At 41.2% G+C, this 17,037-nt stretch overlaps 2 protein-coding genes across 2 annotated transcripts; one reads left to right on the forward strand and one right to left on the reverse strand.

The window, feature by feature from the left end:
- Positions 1-320: 320 nt before the first annotated feature.
- On the forward strand, positions 321-6,465 carry si:ch211-168f7.5 (dapper homolog 2). The gene is made up of 4 exons (XM_046850234.1): positions 321-1,015; positions 4,933-5,098; positions 5,736-5,945; positions 6,038-6,465. The coding sequence occupies exons 1-4, from the start codon at positions 773-775 to the stop codon at positions 6,322-6,324; spliced, it is 906 nt and encodes a 301-aa protein (XP_046706190.1). The 5' UTR covers positions 321-772; the 3' UTR covers positions 6,325-6,465.
- A 2,781-nt stretch (positions 6,466-9,246) lies between these two features.
- ttc9c (tetratricopeptide repeat domain 9C) lies at positions 9,247-14,120 on the reverse strand. Its single transcript, XM_046850235.1, has 4 exons — positions 13,835-14,120; positions 11,610-11,934; positions 11,095-11,277; positions 9,247-9,787 (listed from the first exon to the last, which is right to left on the reverse strand). The coding sequence occupies exons 1-4, from the start codon at positions 13,844-13,846 to the stop codon at positions 9,642-9,644; spliced, it is 666 nt and encodes a 221-aa protein (XP_046706191.1). The 5' UTR covers positions 13,847-14,120; the 3' UTR covers positions 9,247-9,641.
- Between the last annotated feature and the right edge of the window lie 2,917 nt (positions 14,121-17,037).

Below are 17,037 nucleotides of genomic sequence, written 5' to 3' on the forward strand. Positions count from 1 at the left end.
CTTCAAATATACATCCATATAAGATGGCATTGTATAATATTTGAGTGATATTGAATCGTCAGTAACCTCAAAATGAGCATTCCTGGGGTTGTTATAGTGGCAGAGCGCCACCTATCGTTCAAATTCAGTCACTGCTGTTTTTCTGCTAACTCTATAGGCCAAATTATTAAATCTAAAAAAAATTATAATAGAACAGTGTTAATTCAACAAAACATCAATTTAGCAATGTATACCAAGAACCTAAAGCGCCATGTTTTTGCGTCTTTTCTTTTCGAAAAGTTCTCCAGCCAATCAGGAGCAGGACGCTCACCCAAGGTCCCCGCCCCCTCGGCGTTTGCGGTGCCGTGCAACGCTTTACGCAGAACTGAATCAGCGGCACCAGGATCATGAGCTGGAATGGGAACATGCCGAGGAGGTCGCTTCAGGTGTGATTTAGGATGATCGCTCGGTTTTTCGGCTAAAGATCACAAATGATGGATCATTTTATTCCCCGCTCACACACACGTGCATGAATGCATGAAGTTAGCTGGAGAACGGCAATGTATTTTGTGCGCTTGAGGGAAAAATCGTCAGCGACTGGACACGATGTCGAGATGAACGAGATGCTTCTGCTGTCGCACACCGTAACACGGCAACACTGATGCCGCATTGACAGTCGATGGTGCACCGGCTACACACACATACACAAGCGCGCGCACAAACACACACACACACACACACACACACACACACCAGCGATTCTCTCCTGTTCGGACCCGATTAGACCAGCAGGATGTCGGGGCGCAGAAGCTGCGTGAACTCGCTGTGGTCGGGAAGCGAGCGAGTGCGCATCGGAGAGCGCCTCAAAGCCACGCTGGCCGGCATCGTGGAGCTGGATGTGCTCCGGGGCCGCCAGCTGGAGTTGATCGACTCCGTGATGGATGAGAGCGGGAACACCGCGGATGGACCCTGTGACCAACCAGCGAGCCTCGACAGCGCCGCCGAGGATGGTGCCGTGACCACCTGCAGGCAACAGGTCAGCGTGTGGGGGGGCAGGGGTTTCATTCCCCACAGAGGGGCAATTCATTTATAATCATTTTGTGATCAATCGCGTATAAACATCTGCACATCCGAGTCAAACGTTTTGGTGACAGTGACGTCAAGTATCCAAGGTGCCACTATTTACAATGCAAGCCCACACACACACACACACACACACACACACACACACACATTCTCTACGTGCCAAGGTTGAATATAGAATAGGCCACATGTTGCTTTCACACAGATTGTGGAATACACTGGTATACAAGGCACAAGATTGAAGTCTCCATTAAGACTTGGCACAGTAATTGATTTGGTGAGGTGGGGTTTTAGTGAGCTAATGTGGCAAGGTGAGCTCCTGTCCAGGTATGAAAGGTTTTTTTGCTGGAGCCGCAAGCCTTTTCTGAAGTGTGTGTGTGTGTGTGTGTGTGTGTCTGTGTAAGGAGAGAAGACTGGGGGAAGTGCTTGTCTGAAATGACACCAGGGGTTAAGAATGGCCTGTGTCCAAGGAAGATACAATGTAAATGAGCAGATGTTAGGTAGCTAAAAGTAACACAATGAGGACACACACCTCTGCCCAGTGGCGTATCATTCGATTAGAAATGTTTATTTTTTTCACAGTCAGGATTCTTTCAGAAAAACTCGTTGTTTTTACACATTGGATTGAAAATCATGCACAAGAATTATGCCATTCCCTGACCAGATTCCGATCGATCCCAATATTCAATAAAACTTGGGTTGATCAGATAAGATGCAGTTTTAAAAAATGTAGGAACAATAAGTCATCATCCGGGTTTGTTTGTTGCTTTTCCACCAACACATCTGCCATTTTGCATAAGCAGGACAAATGTTTAAGCTGCTTGCGTCATCGCCTCTTTACTGTTTGATAAAGAGTGAGTGACGGATGAGGGGATGAATGACTAAATAAAGGGATGATGATGGAGTTAAACTCTCCAGTCTGATGCACTTATTGTATCATTGAGTTATTTGGGACGCAGAGTCCGAGACCTTTCATTTTCCGATTCTGAAAAGCCTCCTACGGTAAGTTGACGTTGTAGAAAGAGAAGTCGGCCCTTAATGACCGTCTTGTGATTGAATAGACTAATGACACTAATGTCTGCACACATCCGGTGACATTGATATGAGAGGTTCAGTAAGTGCTCTCTCTCATTAGACAAGAGAGATCACACAAAAACCCTCACCTCCTCCATTTTCTCATTTTCTGCCCATTTTTTTCTACCCATTTTTTCTCATTAATCTTATATTACTTTCTTTCCGTGTGTCTGACTCCTTCTTTTCAATTGAGGGGTTGCTGGAAAAAGGCCAGTCCTGGCCGTGACACTGCTCTAAGGCCCGTATCGGATTTCTCCAACCCTGCTTGCTCATCCCCCAACCTTGCTCATCACCCCGACCTTCTTTCCTTGTGTAATCAAATCTGCTGTAATTTCATACTTTTGAAAATGCACAAACCGGCATTTCTTATACAGAGCAATGTCTGGACATTTCAGTCCTATTGTGTTCGTGTTTGTCTGGGAAATAATTGAATAGTAATTTTATGTTTGGGTTTAATCTTGTTGAAAAGCAGTCATGTTTGCGCGTGTGATGTTAACCCTAATGTTCTGTTTTTGAACGGTGTACTCAAATCAATATAACTTGTATTACTGAAAACACTATTAAATGATAAAACAACTGAATTTTAGGAATTTGACGTGTAGTTAAATGACACCAGGCTTCAAATTGGAAAAGTTGTTTGGTTCATTTTTCTATCAGCAAAATTATTCCTAATAAAAATATATGCAGTGTAGAGTCACAGTCCAATTTAAAAGGAATATATATACGTACACATTCCTGCACTTATCATTCGATCATCAATCGTGCAGCAGCAGGACAATGCACAAAATCATGCAGATACGGGAAAAAAGAACTTAATCAATGTTCACGTCAAACATCAGAATGGGGAAAGCGGGGAGCATGGAGAGACTGGTTTGAGTATTTCAGAATTTCCTAATCTTCTGTGATTTCCCACACACCTTTAGCGTCTTTAGCGTTTACACCGAATGGTGTGAAAAACTCAAAACATCCTGTGTGTGAAAGTCCTGCAGGCTGAAACACCTTGATGATGTGAGAGATCACAGAAAAAATGACCAGACTTGTCTATGCTTACAGGAAGTGTATAGTAACAAAAAAGTGTCCCAGAACTTACATCACATCTTGAGATAGAGATCACAGCTACCACAGCGAAGGAACACATCAGCCTTCACTCGCTCTGGAAACAAGAATTTGAGGTGACCCAAACTGGACAGTTCAAGTCTGGAAGTCCAGATGTTTATTTTTTCTAATCTTTACTGTCTAATTTCTTGGCTAACGTGAGAGGTCCTTGATGTGGTCTTCTGCTTTTGTAGCACATCCGCTTCAGAATTGGATGTTTTGTGCACGCTTTGGTGCTTCTCTGCTCACTTGTCAAAACTAATTTTTTGAGACCAATCTGGCCAATGTTTTTCTGTCCTCTCTTGTCAACAAGGTGCTTCCACTCACAGAACTGTCTCTCACTTGATGTTTCTGTTCTAGATTGTTCTAGGTCCTGACTGCCTGAAAGGAAGCCCTTTAAGAGCTATGAAGAACCTTTAAATATGCAAATAACTACTCAAGGAAGCATTGAACACTGTACTGAACAGAACTTAAGGGATGAGGACATAAGATCTCATTATTAAACTGAACCCATGAAGGATTTCGTAGAGTTCTATATATAAGTAACATATCTATATCATGCTCCATGATGATTGCAGCATTCTTACATAACATCAATCTGCTGAGGAAAAAATATTCCTCCATTTGAGATAGAGATAAGTATTGCTGCTGAATCGGTTGTGTGGGCGAAGTGAGAGAAAAAGACAGAGACAGGGAGAGGGAGGGAAATAGAGAAAGAGAGGGAGCAGCTCAGCAGTACACAGCACAGAAGAGGGGGTGGTAGTCATATCCAGGAGAGTGTGTGTGTGTGTGTGTGTTTGTGTGCGTGTGCTAGGGGTTTAAAATGCCTCCTTCATGCTGTTTCTCTCACTAGGCAACCCAGCCCCCGCTCGCTCTCTTTAACTTTCTCTCTCTTTCTTTCCCACTGACTCATGCTCGCTTTCCTCGTTATCAATCTCCATCCGTCCTCTCTCGCTAAGTCTCAGACCTTCATCTGTCCTCTGCTCTCAATCTCTCGCTCCCTCTATACTTCTGACATGGTCTTTCCTTCGTGCTTTTCTGCCATATATATTTCTAAACTAGAAGAAAGGGAATTGGGGGTAAACTGCTAGAGCAGAGATAAGCCTGGTCAAAGTTTCTTTCTAAAAAAATCCCTCAGCCCCCTCTCATCCTTTTTCCTTAGTTCTTTGTTTCGTCATCTGTCGCTCTCTCTATTCTTTCCTTATGAACTCTCCCATCCCCCGGGGTTGGTTCTTCAGCACTATTATGAGTCACCTGCATTGTGTGTAAAACTGAGAACAGTGAAGCAGGGGACTGATCAGACGTAAAGGGTAAACCGCACAATGGTCACTTGTTTAGGGATATTTAAAGAGTGGTCCTTTGTGAAGGGGGAAATAGCTCAGTTACTGCACTCCATAAATACCATGAATTTCCAAACTTATTTTAAGATGAACTTTGACACGTTCAAAGCGATGACTCGCACATGCATGGCTTCTCGAGTGCTCTGGCATTGTGTGGAACACCAGTTATTATGACCTTGAATGGCAGCTTCGTCTCTAAATACTTTTAATAGCCGTGTGAAGTTAATGGCTCGCTGCCGAAGGACTATTTTGGAATTTTGTAAACATAAACATCTCCGGTGGTTCATGCCCTGTAATTACCACCCGTAGGCTGTTTTAACATGTGATAATGTACCCTGTGCCATCTGCTTTTTGTTCTCAGACTCCTTCTCCAGCAGATTCTTTAGTGCCAGGTGTCAGGATTACAGAGGGCCCAAGCTCCCGCTGGTCCACTCTCTCATGGGACATCCCATCGGACCTTCTCTCTCCCCCCACTCCAGATCCCACTGGCACCATTTCACTTGACTGTGACTCCAGACCCAGTTCAGGTACTGCTGCTAACAAAAAAAAGACTTCAAACAAGTGAAGCTCATTTGTTTGCAGCTGCAGATTCTTAAAGTTTTCAGAATGTTCTTTGAAAATGAACACCTGTACCTGCATAGACTTTGAAGGATTTTGTACCTACACAGGGAAGGCATGTTCTTCAAAGCCCACTCCTTTCTTTGAAAAGGTTTATTGCTGGACTTTGTACCATTCTGCTACATGTTCACAGTTGGGTTTTTGCACTTGCATTTCGAAAAGCAATAGAAAATCACAAACCAACCAGTAAAACATCTTAAGTAAACATTGTGCCTGAATGGTACTATAGAATTGTCATAGATATGAACCTGTTGCATGAGGTTAATTATATATGCGTCTCAAAATAAATAGTAATATAATTCTTGACCGATGCAAATTTTGACAGATTGACATTTTGCTTGACTGTTTACTTTCCACATCAGCCTCATACTCACTTTTTTATGTATGTTTAAGAGCTCTGTGCAGCCTTTGGCAAACATTAACCCTGCTCTTTTTTGCTCACTTTGTTTATTTCATAATTTATACACCCATGAAATTACTCTTATTTCATTTATACATTTTTTATATACATTTTATACATTTATGCATTTATGTTCTTTTCCACAGGTTTTTACTCAGTCAGTGGGAGCTCACTGTCTGATTCCTGTTACTCAGTGGCTAGTGAGGCAGCCCCTGGAGGTCCACCTAAAATGGGGGGGCCATGCAGGCCGCACTCGTTGGATCACAGTACCACCCGGTGGAGGGAGGATGAACCACAAAATGGACAGAACTCAAGAGGGTCAGTCCAAAGAGGAGATAGGAGGCCTGCTTCTACTGGTAGGAGAAAAATGATTAACCACTTTTATGACATTGTCATATTTGTGCAGTGAAGGCTGTATAACATGGTCGTTTTAATGCTCTTTCAACAGGGGAACTAGAGATTGATGGGCTCATGTTTCTGACTGGACTTTGCTCCAGTCTTGGGGCAATACAGAAAGAATGTGTGTTGTCAAGCTCCAACACCTATCCACAGCTGCAACTAGACCCAAAATTCTGCTCCGACCTGGTCTCAAGGAAGACAAAAGAGGTGTACCCTTATCCTAGTCCACTCCATGCAGTGGCCTTGCAGAGTCCCCTGTTTACTTCCTGCCAGAATCCTTCCCCCACAGAGCGCTCCTTCAGCCCAGAGAGACCAGCTTGTGGAAACAGAGCCTGAACAGCCTCCTGTGAGGACCCAACCTCCACCATCTCCATCTCTCACACAGCTGGAGCAATACATTACCAGATTAGCGCATCAGTACCACAGCAGGCAGACTTCTGAGACTTCCAATCGAGCATCTCAGAAGCTCTCTGCAGGGATATGCTATGAAGGAGTCCATCCAAAGAGTGCTTCCTCCTCCAGCTTGACCAGCTTGACCCCATGTAAATCTTTTCTGGGCAATTCTGCTAGAGTTAATCTGAGCAACATTGCTAAAAAAGCAAGTAGGAACTCGATTAACCTTGGAAACCTGCCATCTGTCACCGGAGAGGATTTCAACATTAGTTTTCACCTCAACTTAAATTTAAACCTTAATCCTAGTTTGAATAAAACGCTTAATATTGATGCTAAAAACATAACTGAGCAGGCGTCAGGATCATGTGGGCATCTTAGCAGCAACTTCGTCACTCCAACCGCCTCTCCTGCTTCTTCTTCAACAACAGTCACCAGCACTCCAAACTGGAGAAGCAGACCTCGTATTTCCACCTGCCCATCCACAATTAGTAACCGTGGATCATTGGAGATCACCGGAAAGACCTTTGGTTCACTTAACTTTTCGAAGTCCTTGGACTGGAATGGGGCTCCACGAGAGGATACGGAGGGATGCGCCCCTTCAAAAGCCTTAGAAAGTCCTGCTAAACTAACTGAGGATTCAGTGGTGGTGTGTGAGATCTCACGTGTTTCTGGGTTGCCAAGGTCTGTGGTAGTAGGGCTTATGGAGGAAGGGGTGGAGCTGGATGCTGAGTGCTTCCGGAACGAAAGGGAGAGGGGTGAAGGGGCAGCATCTCCATGTGATGCTCCGACACCTCGTTCCTCTCGAACCTCCATTCCTACATCTTATGAAGAACGATCTGGTATTTATTCGAATTCATCCTCAAACCTATGGGCAGGGACTGGTGCCATTGAATCAGACTACCTTTCCCAGCAGCATCGTCTTCAGGTTACTCATTCAGATTGTCATTTGATACATACAACACAGTCAAACAGCCCTCGCTCTGATCACTCAGGTCCCACTCTTTCCCACACCTCTCCCATCCTGTCTTTACCGCACACTTTCTCAGAGTCTGCCTCCTCTCCTGGTTCCTCATCCCGTTCAAGGGTGCATTCCCCTCCTCGACTGCTCTCAAATTCACCATTTACACCTGCTCAACTATCTGTGTTCCGGAGGGACTCCCCATCCCAGTGCTCTCTTCCGCACATCCACCCTTGTGGCTCTCCACTAGAAGGCCCCATCAGACCCCGAGGTGGTTCTCTCAGGCAAGATGCTGGAGCTGCGACCGGGTGGAGGTCTCAGGAGAGAGGCTGGAGGAGAAGTGGTGATGGGGAAGGGCTCTATCAGGGCAAGCATGCCTCCAGAGAGCTGGTACGAGCATCAACAGTCAGCAGTTACTCAGGAAGGGACTACAGCAGCTGCTGGGAGGAAGAAGCAGGTTCATGGACTCCAAAGAAAGCCACCAAGCTATGGAAAGGTTTCGAATCAAGACTCTGGGGAAGGGAGGAGGAATTGGAAAGGGAGGAAAGGGTTGGAGAATTTGGATGGAGGCATGCTTCTTTAAAAGAGACTTCGTCAAGCAGGGTACAGGAACGAAAAGAGAATAATCTCTCTAGAAAGAAAGGAACAAACTGGGATGGCCATAGCTCCAGCCTTCGGCTATCAAGGAGAGCTTTATTTCGGAGTGAATCTCAGGGATTCCTGTCATCCCGTTCCCAAAAACGGGAAGTCCATCTCCAAAACAACCACTGGTGCTCCTCTTTGGAGATTGGTCGTGACGGCAGAGGTACAGAACGAGTCCGAAATCTGGTCAGGAAAGAGGACAAACATTCATCCACTGCCAGTCTTTTCCACCTCTCTCGCTCGCAAAGCTTGGAGGGAAGCACTCACTCAACCTCACCCCTGTCTTCTCCATCCCTTTCTCCCTCTCCACCTCCTTCGGCCCCTCTAACTCGCTCTCGATCATTTCGTGACCTCGGGAGGAAGATTTTTGGTTCTATGAGGTCTCTCAGTTTCAATAAGAACCAGAAATCAAAAAAGAAAGACTAGAAAAAGCTGGAAAAAAACCTAACAAACAGAACTTTATTTCAGACACAGATGGATAGATAATGGACAGTCATCACGGATTGTGTGATATAATTAAATCATGCAAATGTTTGCCATCCTACAAGTCATGGACTGAGTTCGTCACAGGAACTTCACTGAGAAGACCACAGCACTTAAGGGGCAAACAAGAAAAACCTGTATCTCATCAATTTAATGTAACGTGTTTAACTATAAATGTTTAAACTTTGTAGAAATGCAGCAGTTGCTTATTTTTGCATATAACAAATTTCAAAAAGATTCTATTTACTGTAGAATTACACATGCAGCCCAGTTATCAAGGCCAGAACCGGGATTAACGCGTGTACGCAAAAACAGTTTGAGCGCTAGTACTGCCAAGTTACACAACTTCTGATCATGTGGGAGTGTATATGTAAAACAGCTCTTTATTTTCTGCAAGTTTCTGTGCCTCTGCATGCAACTTTATGCCGTGTCTCTGTGCATTATTATACTCAAGGTGCACCAGTGTACTCTAGTGTTACTTAGAATACTATAAACTTTGCACTATAGGCTTTAGTGCGTTTACCGTTAAAAAAAGTTGATAAAAATCTGAAAGTATGTTGTGTAATATAAAGTGTGCTCAGGACTTTCAAATAAATAAGATTTCAGTGTTAAATAATGACTCAGTATTAATAAAGACTTCAAAGGAAAAGTGATCACTTGTTTTGAATGAAGTTAGTGATTATATATATATATATATATATATAGACATATAGACATATAGACATATAGACATATAGACACACTCACACAATGGAAAAAAAAAAATCACTGTTGTGCAACAATTGCAGCTTTAATATTTATTAGATCCCAATTTTCTTCTTACATGAAGTCTGTGATCTAAAATAAAAAAAGTCAGATAATGTTTATTATGTAACAGTGCTGAAAGATGACATGCTCTCCTGTTATAGTATAAACACACATACACACACAACAAACCTGAACAGAAATTAACTGATATCATAACAGAGTCTCTGATCGAGCCACAGTCAAGGCTTTTACAGTTTCAAGTCTGCCCTCATTCTGACTGAGTCTTGGCAAAATATCTGTACCCTCATTAAATACCTTACTGGGGTTTATATTCCATGCCCTGGGCAACATTTATCCCACATTTTGGTAGGCCATCATCTTCAGTTTCACTGTTCAACTTTTTTTCGCTGGTGCAGATCTCTAGATCTTCTCACGCTTGATTTGGGTTCTCTGCTTTTTTTTCCTCTTCTGCCTGCTTCTGTTTATTGAACATGCCTTTGTAAAGAGCTTTCTCCTTCTCATAGTCTTTGTTGAGCCGCTCTTCCACTCGCTGGAGCTGTTTTATCACATTGGCATCTGAAAAGTATACGGCCGACATTATTACAGGCATAAGTGGTTATTTCTACCCTTTCAGGCTCATGCTGTGATTTCCCATTATGCATGTCATACATTTCAAAATAGGAATACTTTATTGATCCTAAAATTGATGAAAAAATGTATGTATATTGTTTTGAATAAATGTATTTGTAATAAAATTTTTCAGTGTGTGCTATTCTAGCATATGAGGGTCATCTCTCTGAACGTGAAACTGCATTTTACTTTACAGTGATGAAAACAAAATAACAATAGATAATGAACTACTACCTATGCTGTTTGACAATTAACTAACGACTTCTTCCTCAGGATGATATTTTCCAGACTCTTCAAGGCCATTAAGATAAGCAGCAAGCAAAACATTTTAAGGGTCTGGTGTTGAAGTGCTACCTTAGCGAATAAGGAAGGAAAATGGTGAATATAAACTCTTTTTCCTATCAAATGCATTAATCATCTCCACGGCATGCATTAGAATTATTTAACAGCAGAAACGCATCTGCATGAACAGATATAAGTGAATGTAATGTGGAACATTGGGGTATGGAGCATCACGTCATATTAATATTAGGGCTGTCAATCGATTAAAAAAATGTAATCGAAAATAACTCATAACAATCAAGCGATTAATCATGATTAAATATTTTAAGCGACTGACAGCCCTAATATTGATGTGTCGTGACGTTTTGTAATAATGGCTACTTTTACAATTACATGTCAGAGCCCAAACTTCTTTACTTTAACTTGAGTAAAAAAGTGTAGTCAGTACAACTTTTGCCAGAGTCTTTTAAAACATGAGTTTCTGTACTTCTGCTCTAGTGAAGGATTTAAGTGTAAAAATGTAATGAGCAAAAGTAAAAAGTCCGAAAAATAAATAGTGAAGTACTGATACTAGAAAAATATTTAAGTACAGTCACAAAGTATTTGTACTTCGTTACTTCCCACCTCTGGTATTGTGCTAGTGGTGTAGGACTGGCTATGAGTTTATGATGCTGGCTTGTAAAAGCTTGCATATAAAGTTAAACTGATGCATGAGTGTGTTCACTGTCTAGAAAGATTGTTTAATATTTCCATGTTCCTGAGTCACATATTACATGCCTGATGCTTCCTGTCATTTTCTGAAGTCCATTTAAATTCAATTTGTTATGCATCTTTGGTTTTTCTTTTTTTTATACTGGAATCTCGAACTGCACTTAATCCTCTCTCAACTGATCAATTGCACAGACTGTACTGGGATGTTACATCCATAAAAATAAAAAAGAAACGCTGTCTATTGTTAAAAACATTTTTACCGTTAGGTTTCCCTCTGCTGGCCTGGAGGAGGTATTCCCGGGCAGTCTGAGCGTCACCCAGCTCCAGGGTGGCTAGTCCAGCTCTATACAGGGCTTTAACATCTCCAGCCCTCCACTGCAGGACCTTAAAACTGTACTCCTGGACACGGGCATAGTCCACAACTTCACGCTGCAGTAAGCATGCTGCTTGACACAGAAAATCAACTTTTAGAGCAGGATACATTTCTGTAAGCACTTGATATAAAGATACTAACAACTTGATCACGGAGATGCTTGATTGATTTTTTTCAAGTAGCTGTTTTATTCTAATCATCAAATTAAATGTTATTCTATGCAAAGACTGACAGACAGACAGACAGACAGATAGATAGATAGTTAAATTGTGCATGGGCGCAAACATCAGCAGATGGAGAAGAGCTGCTTCAGAAGCAGGAAAGAGCAAAGACTAATTAATTCAACACTATACTTACAAAATCTGGGGCAATCTGCAACCATTGTTCTCTAGTAACACCTACCTGCTAGATTGTTATAGCAGTCAATCTGGGTGCTCCTGAGCAGTTCGTCTTGCTCTGGGGTGAGGGAAGGTGATTGGGGTCTAAAACATTTAAGACCTGACGTCACTTCTGAGTCCAGACCACGAAGCACAAGCAAGGCGTGGTGATAACGTCCGATGGCGCTACGCACATTCTTCTCCCGGTAAAATGCATTACCCTCCATTTTTAGGTGTACAGCATTGTTCAGCTGGGAGTCCACTCGTGAGTCCGAGCCTCCTGTAGCACCCAAACCAGAAGCAGAGCAGCTCTCGACCTCCGAGACTCCATCATCAACAGCATCTGACTCCTGCATTAAAAAAGAGAGAGAAATGCTTTATATGTGTACCTTATACATAAAATCTTTTCCTAGATTTTAAGGCCAGTGTTTTTTTTTTCCCCCACAATCTCTGTGTTGGATTTCCTATTAAGTGAGCATTGCTGGAAAATGGTGAGGAGAAAAACAGAGAAAGACAGTGAGACGGTAGACATAAGACAATGAGGACAGTGAGAGGGTGGACATAAGACAATGAGGAGGGGTAGAGACAGAACAGTGAGGCAGTAGACATAAGACAATGTGGACATAAGACAATGAGGAGTGGTAGAGATAAGACAATGAGGAGGGGTAGAGATAAGACAGTGAGACAGTGGACATAAGACAATGCAGAGCGGTAGAGATAGGAAAGTGAGACAGTAGACATAAGACAATGCAGCACTGAGCTGTACAGTAGATTTGTGTTTTGTGCAGATAAATTGTGAATGTTTTAGGAGCAATTTGTGCAGATCAGCAATTTTGTGCTTTGTGTTTAGTCTCTAAACACATTACAAATAATCCAGTATAGTCATGTTTAGTGTGTAGACATGGTTAATGTGTAGACATGGTTAATATATAGAGATGTTTATTTTATAGACATGTTTAATGTATAGACATGGTTAATATATAGTCATGTTTAATGTGTAGACATGTTTATTTTATAGAGATGTTTAATGTATAGAGATGTTTAATGTATAGAGATGTTTAATGTATAGAGATGTTTATTTTATAGAGATGGTTAATGTATAGAGATGTTTAATGTATAGTCATGTTTAATATGTAGACATGGTTAATGTATAGAGATGTTTAATGTATAGATATGTTTAATGTATAGAGATGGTTAATGTATAGAGATGGTTAATGTATAGTCATGTTTAATGTGTAGACATGGTTAATGTATAGTCATGTTTAATGTATAGAGATGTTTAATGTATAGAGATGTTTAATGTATAGTCATGTTTAACATGTAGACATGTTTAATGTATTTCCGGCTGTAGGTTTCCTTCTGCATCGTATTCAATGCAGCTTGATTCGAGCACTATTCTATATTCACATTTATACACATTCAGCATTAAAAAACAAACTCATTATTCTTTAACCCTGGTTTTGTCTTTGTGGCAGATGTGAATTGTGATAGAAGCGTATCTGCAGAAGTAAAGGGAAAGTTCAGGAGATTGTGGTGAAATCTGCTCTGGATGGTTTAGAGACAGCTGGAACTGTCAAACAGACAGGCGGCGGAGCTGGAAGTCGAAGAGTTGAAGATGCTGCATGATTAGAAATGAGCTGATTAAAGAGATTGCGATGGTTTGGTCATGTGCAGAGGTGGGACATGGAGTATATCAGTGGAAGAATGCTGAGAATGGAGCTGCCAGGCAGGAGAAAAAGAAGAAGGCTGAGGAGGAGGTTTATGGATGTGGTGAGGGAGGACATGCAGGAGGTGGACAGAATGATACAGAAACAGATGATCCGCTGTGGCGACCCATAACAGGAGCAGCCAGAAGAAGAACTTTGGTTTTGTCTTAAGGATCACGAGATGTGCCATTATTCTGCTTCAGTTCTTGAATATATCGAGCAAATATGAATGGCACACAGTGCACACAGTAGTGTGGTGAAGGGGCTGTGTTTTTCAGCCATGACATTACTGTTCACTCTGACACTTTTAGGTTTAAGTGCATGATCATTGTTGCCTCTAATTACTCTCTTTTATGTCTTTTTGAGGACACGAAGAAAAAAAAAGAGCTCAGACCTCGCGTTTATATGATCCAATTGCAAAAGATTGAAATAGAACTGTAAGGGATCTAGTATGCTTTGAATGAGAGGCATGCAGACATGCAGCCATGCCACACCACCAGAAAACACCACCACACGATCGCAGAAGAAATGAAGGTTTTTTTACCTTGTTGTCCATAAGTGCAAGGACGGAAGGTGTTTAAATAATATGCTCCTTATAATAAATCCAGTTTTAGATGTCAACTCCGATTAAAGTGCTAGGAATTGCTCTGTTCTTCGTTGACGGTGTGTAGCTCCCAGTTCCTCTCAGACACTTACCGCCCCCTAGCGTCGCCCATTAATACAGACAAAAAGAAAATGCTGCATTCGAGATGAAATAGCAATGTATTTATAATTTTCCCAATACAAACGCTAAAAACGCAGGAAATGTTGAAATTTCAACTTGTCAATTTGGGACAATTTCCTTAACTTCCCCATCAGTTCGTTCTTCCTCCACTTTTGAGTGACGTCAAATCAACATGGCCGCCCACAGAGATTCCCTTCTCCACTTTCAGATTAAAATAGTATTGGCTTTAGTTCAATTAACCACACACACCGTGTATGAGCAATCTTTAACAGTACACTAATGGCTATTTTGAAACAAAAAATCATGGAGATAAGCTTATGATGATCTGTTTTCCCAGAAGACTCTCCCAATAATACTCCACCATTTCATAACATCAAATTCATTCCATGCCATTCATTCAGCATTAGTAATAGTTTTGATCAGAATCATGACCAGAGTCTGTGCTAGAACACTATCTGCAAGGCATTAATCCACCAAGTAGGAACACATCTGGAACCCTACTTTGGGATCCAGTCATTGCAGGAGACCTACACCACTAGCACAATACCAGAGGTGGGAATCAGAATCAGAATCAGGTTTATCGGCTAAGTGTGTGGACGCACAGGATTTTCTCAAAGTACAAACATAAATAAAAACTATACATTTAAGTAACGAAGTACAAATACTTTGTTACTCACGTAAGTAGATTTTTTCTGGTATTAGAACTTTACTATTTATTTATTTATTTATTTATTTCGATGACATTTTACTTTTACTCATTACATCTTTACACAAATATCTGAACTTACAGTTTCAAAACAGGCACGTTACTTTAATTTTAATCTATTTGGTGACATGATCGATATTTTTTCTTGTCACTGCGTGCTGTTTTTAGGCCATCAACATATTTATTGTCATTGCGCGGCTTTTTCAATCTACCACTGGTGTATCATTCTCTGGCTCTTACACACCACAGATGTAGGATAGACTATGAAGCTAACAACAAGCAAGGCAGATGGCAACAAGAAGTATAGCTAACGTGGATGAGACAGAGGGAGTCAGTGATGTAAACATGAGAACAGAGACAGTCATGATACATTCATTAGATAACAAAATATTGAATTCTTTTGTATTAATGTATTAATATGACGTGACGTCCAGTTACCAGCCTGACACTAGAACAGGTAGTAGTAAAGGCTACTTTTTACTGAAATACATGTCAGGGCCCAAACATCTTTACATTAACTTGAGTGAAAAAGTATAGTCAGTATTTGTATATGTATCAAGTATCTGTACTTCTATCCGAATAAAGTATCTGTTTACTTTTAACATCTCTGCAGGGGATCATTCACATATTCATTCACCCCTAGGGGTAATTTATCATAACCAATCCACCTATTAGCATGTTTTTGAAAAGTGGAGGAAGCAGGAGATCCTGGAGGAAACCTTCATGGACATGGGGAGAACATGCAATAGTTTATACCAGCAGCGTCCAGTCTTTTCCACAAAGAGCTGGTGTGGGTGAAGGTTTTCATTCCAACCAAGCAAGTCCACACCAAATTCTACTTGTTTAAATCTAATGATTTTTATTTTAAATGTAGCTCTTGATTGGTTGGCATGAAACCTGCAAAGATTGAGCACTCTGGTCTAAACAGACAGAAATACAAGTTTAGGATCAGATGTTGACTCCTGAGTTATAAACCCTAAACCTACACTTTTTTATTAGGCCTTAATCAGTTATCACTCTTTAAACAGTAAATGAAAAGGCTGGGCACAAAATGATTTTTTTTTTTTATTACATTATAATAAATATACCAACTGGTCAATCACTGCACTATAATGTCATTTTCTATCATGGGCCAGCTCAATTCAATTTCAAGTTAGTTTTTTTTGTATATCGCTTTTAACAATGGACATTGTAACAAAGCAGCTTTACAGAGATAAAAGGTTATGAAGTTTGAATTCATGTTTTAGAGTCTATAAGTCTATCCCTAATGAGTGAGCCAGTGGTGACAGTGGCAAAGAAAAACTTCCTGAGATGGTATGAGGAAGAAACCTTGAGAGAGGCGCCAGATTCAAAAGAGAACCCATTTTTATCTGGGTGGCACTGACTGTCCTTTCATTTGTAGGTGTCCATTCTTCCTTGTTGATGTGTGCAGTGATGGGAGCTTAAATGCAGAACTGTTCATACAAATCGCAGTGCTGAACTATTGTAGTTTCCTGTTTATATTAATTACAGTCAAAATCCATTCCCATAGTTCTTGAATTGCTCAGGCTGTTAATGTGGAACCGTCCTGAGCTGCACAGAGAATTGGTCTCCAATTAAAGATAACTTCATCCAGAGGTAGGCGTTGGGATGTAGCAGGTGGCTTCGTAGAGAAGAACATGTGTACTGTCCTCTGTTCTGTCTATATTAGTTAATGTCTTGTTTCAGTCCAGCGTTGCTGTGCAGCGTCTGTGTGTTCAATGTGCACTGACGATTTACTCTAAACCAGAAACAAATTTCTTGTGTACTCAGGCATACTTGGCCAAAACTGGCTCTGGTTTGGATTCTGATTATATAAAACACACTCACGTCCCAAATCTCAATTTCACTCCAGATTCACGATCCACAACTTTATTTCAAAATTCACACTTTTTTGTTACTTTGTTAAAACTATGATACTATTTGATACTATATAAATTCACCTCTCCCCAGCAAATCATGACAATTTCATTTTACATGCAACCCATGATGAAATGATTTAAAAAAGATCTATTCAATACAGGAGAGACACAGCATTCTCCAGCCTGCTACATGTCAAGCACAATCACATGTCCCCTGGGTATTACCTACAATCCATCACCTATTCTGTCTCATCAGTGATTTTTTGAATGATTGCTGGAATTTTCCACTTAATAAAGGAGATTACATTTGAATGGTTCCACTATGACGCGGATTGGAACCCACCAATCATCAGCGAATGCGTCATGAAGGCGGAATCCCAATCCACTACATGCTCCCTACATTAGGTCACTATATATACTTCAATGATTGGTTCCCG

This window comes from Silurus meridionalis, chromosome 5, assembly GCF_014805685.1.
Source record: "Silurus meridionalis isolate SWU-2019-XX chromosome 5, ASM1480568v1, whole genome shotgun sequence".
Lineage (NCBI taxonomy): Eukaryota > Metazoa > Chordata > Actinopteri > Siluriformes > Siluridae > Silurus > Silurus meridionalis.

Excerpts from the sequence above, each read along its gene's own strand:
- ttc9c (XM_046850235.1), bottom strand. Across the intron at positions 11,278-11,609 it reads CTGCTATAACAATCTAGCAG|CATGCTTACTGCAGCGTGAA; the intron begins GTAGGTGTTACT and ends TGTGTCAAGCAG. Across the intron at positions 9,788-11,094 it reads CAGCAGAGGGAAACCTAACG|ATGCCAATGTGATAAAACAG; the intron begins GTAAAAATGTTT and ends TATACTTTTCAG.
- si:ch211-168f7.5 (XM_046850234.1), top strand. The coding sequence starts at position 773 with ATGTCGGGGCGCAGAAGCTGCGTGAACTCGCTGTGGTCGGGAAGCGAG. Across the intron at positions 5,099-5,735 it reads TGACTCCAGACCCAGTTCAG|GTTTTTACTCAGTCAGTGGG; the intron begins GTACTGCTGCTA and ends TCTTTTCCACAG. Across the intron at positions 5,946-6,037 it reads TAGGAGGCCTGCTTCTACTG|GGGAACTAGAGATTGATGGG; the intron begins GTAGGAGAAAAA and ends CTCTTTCAACAG.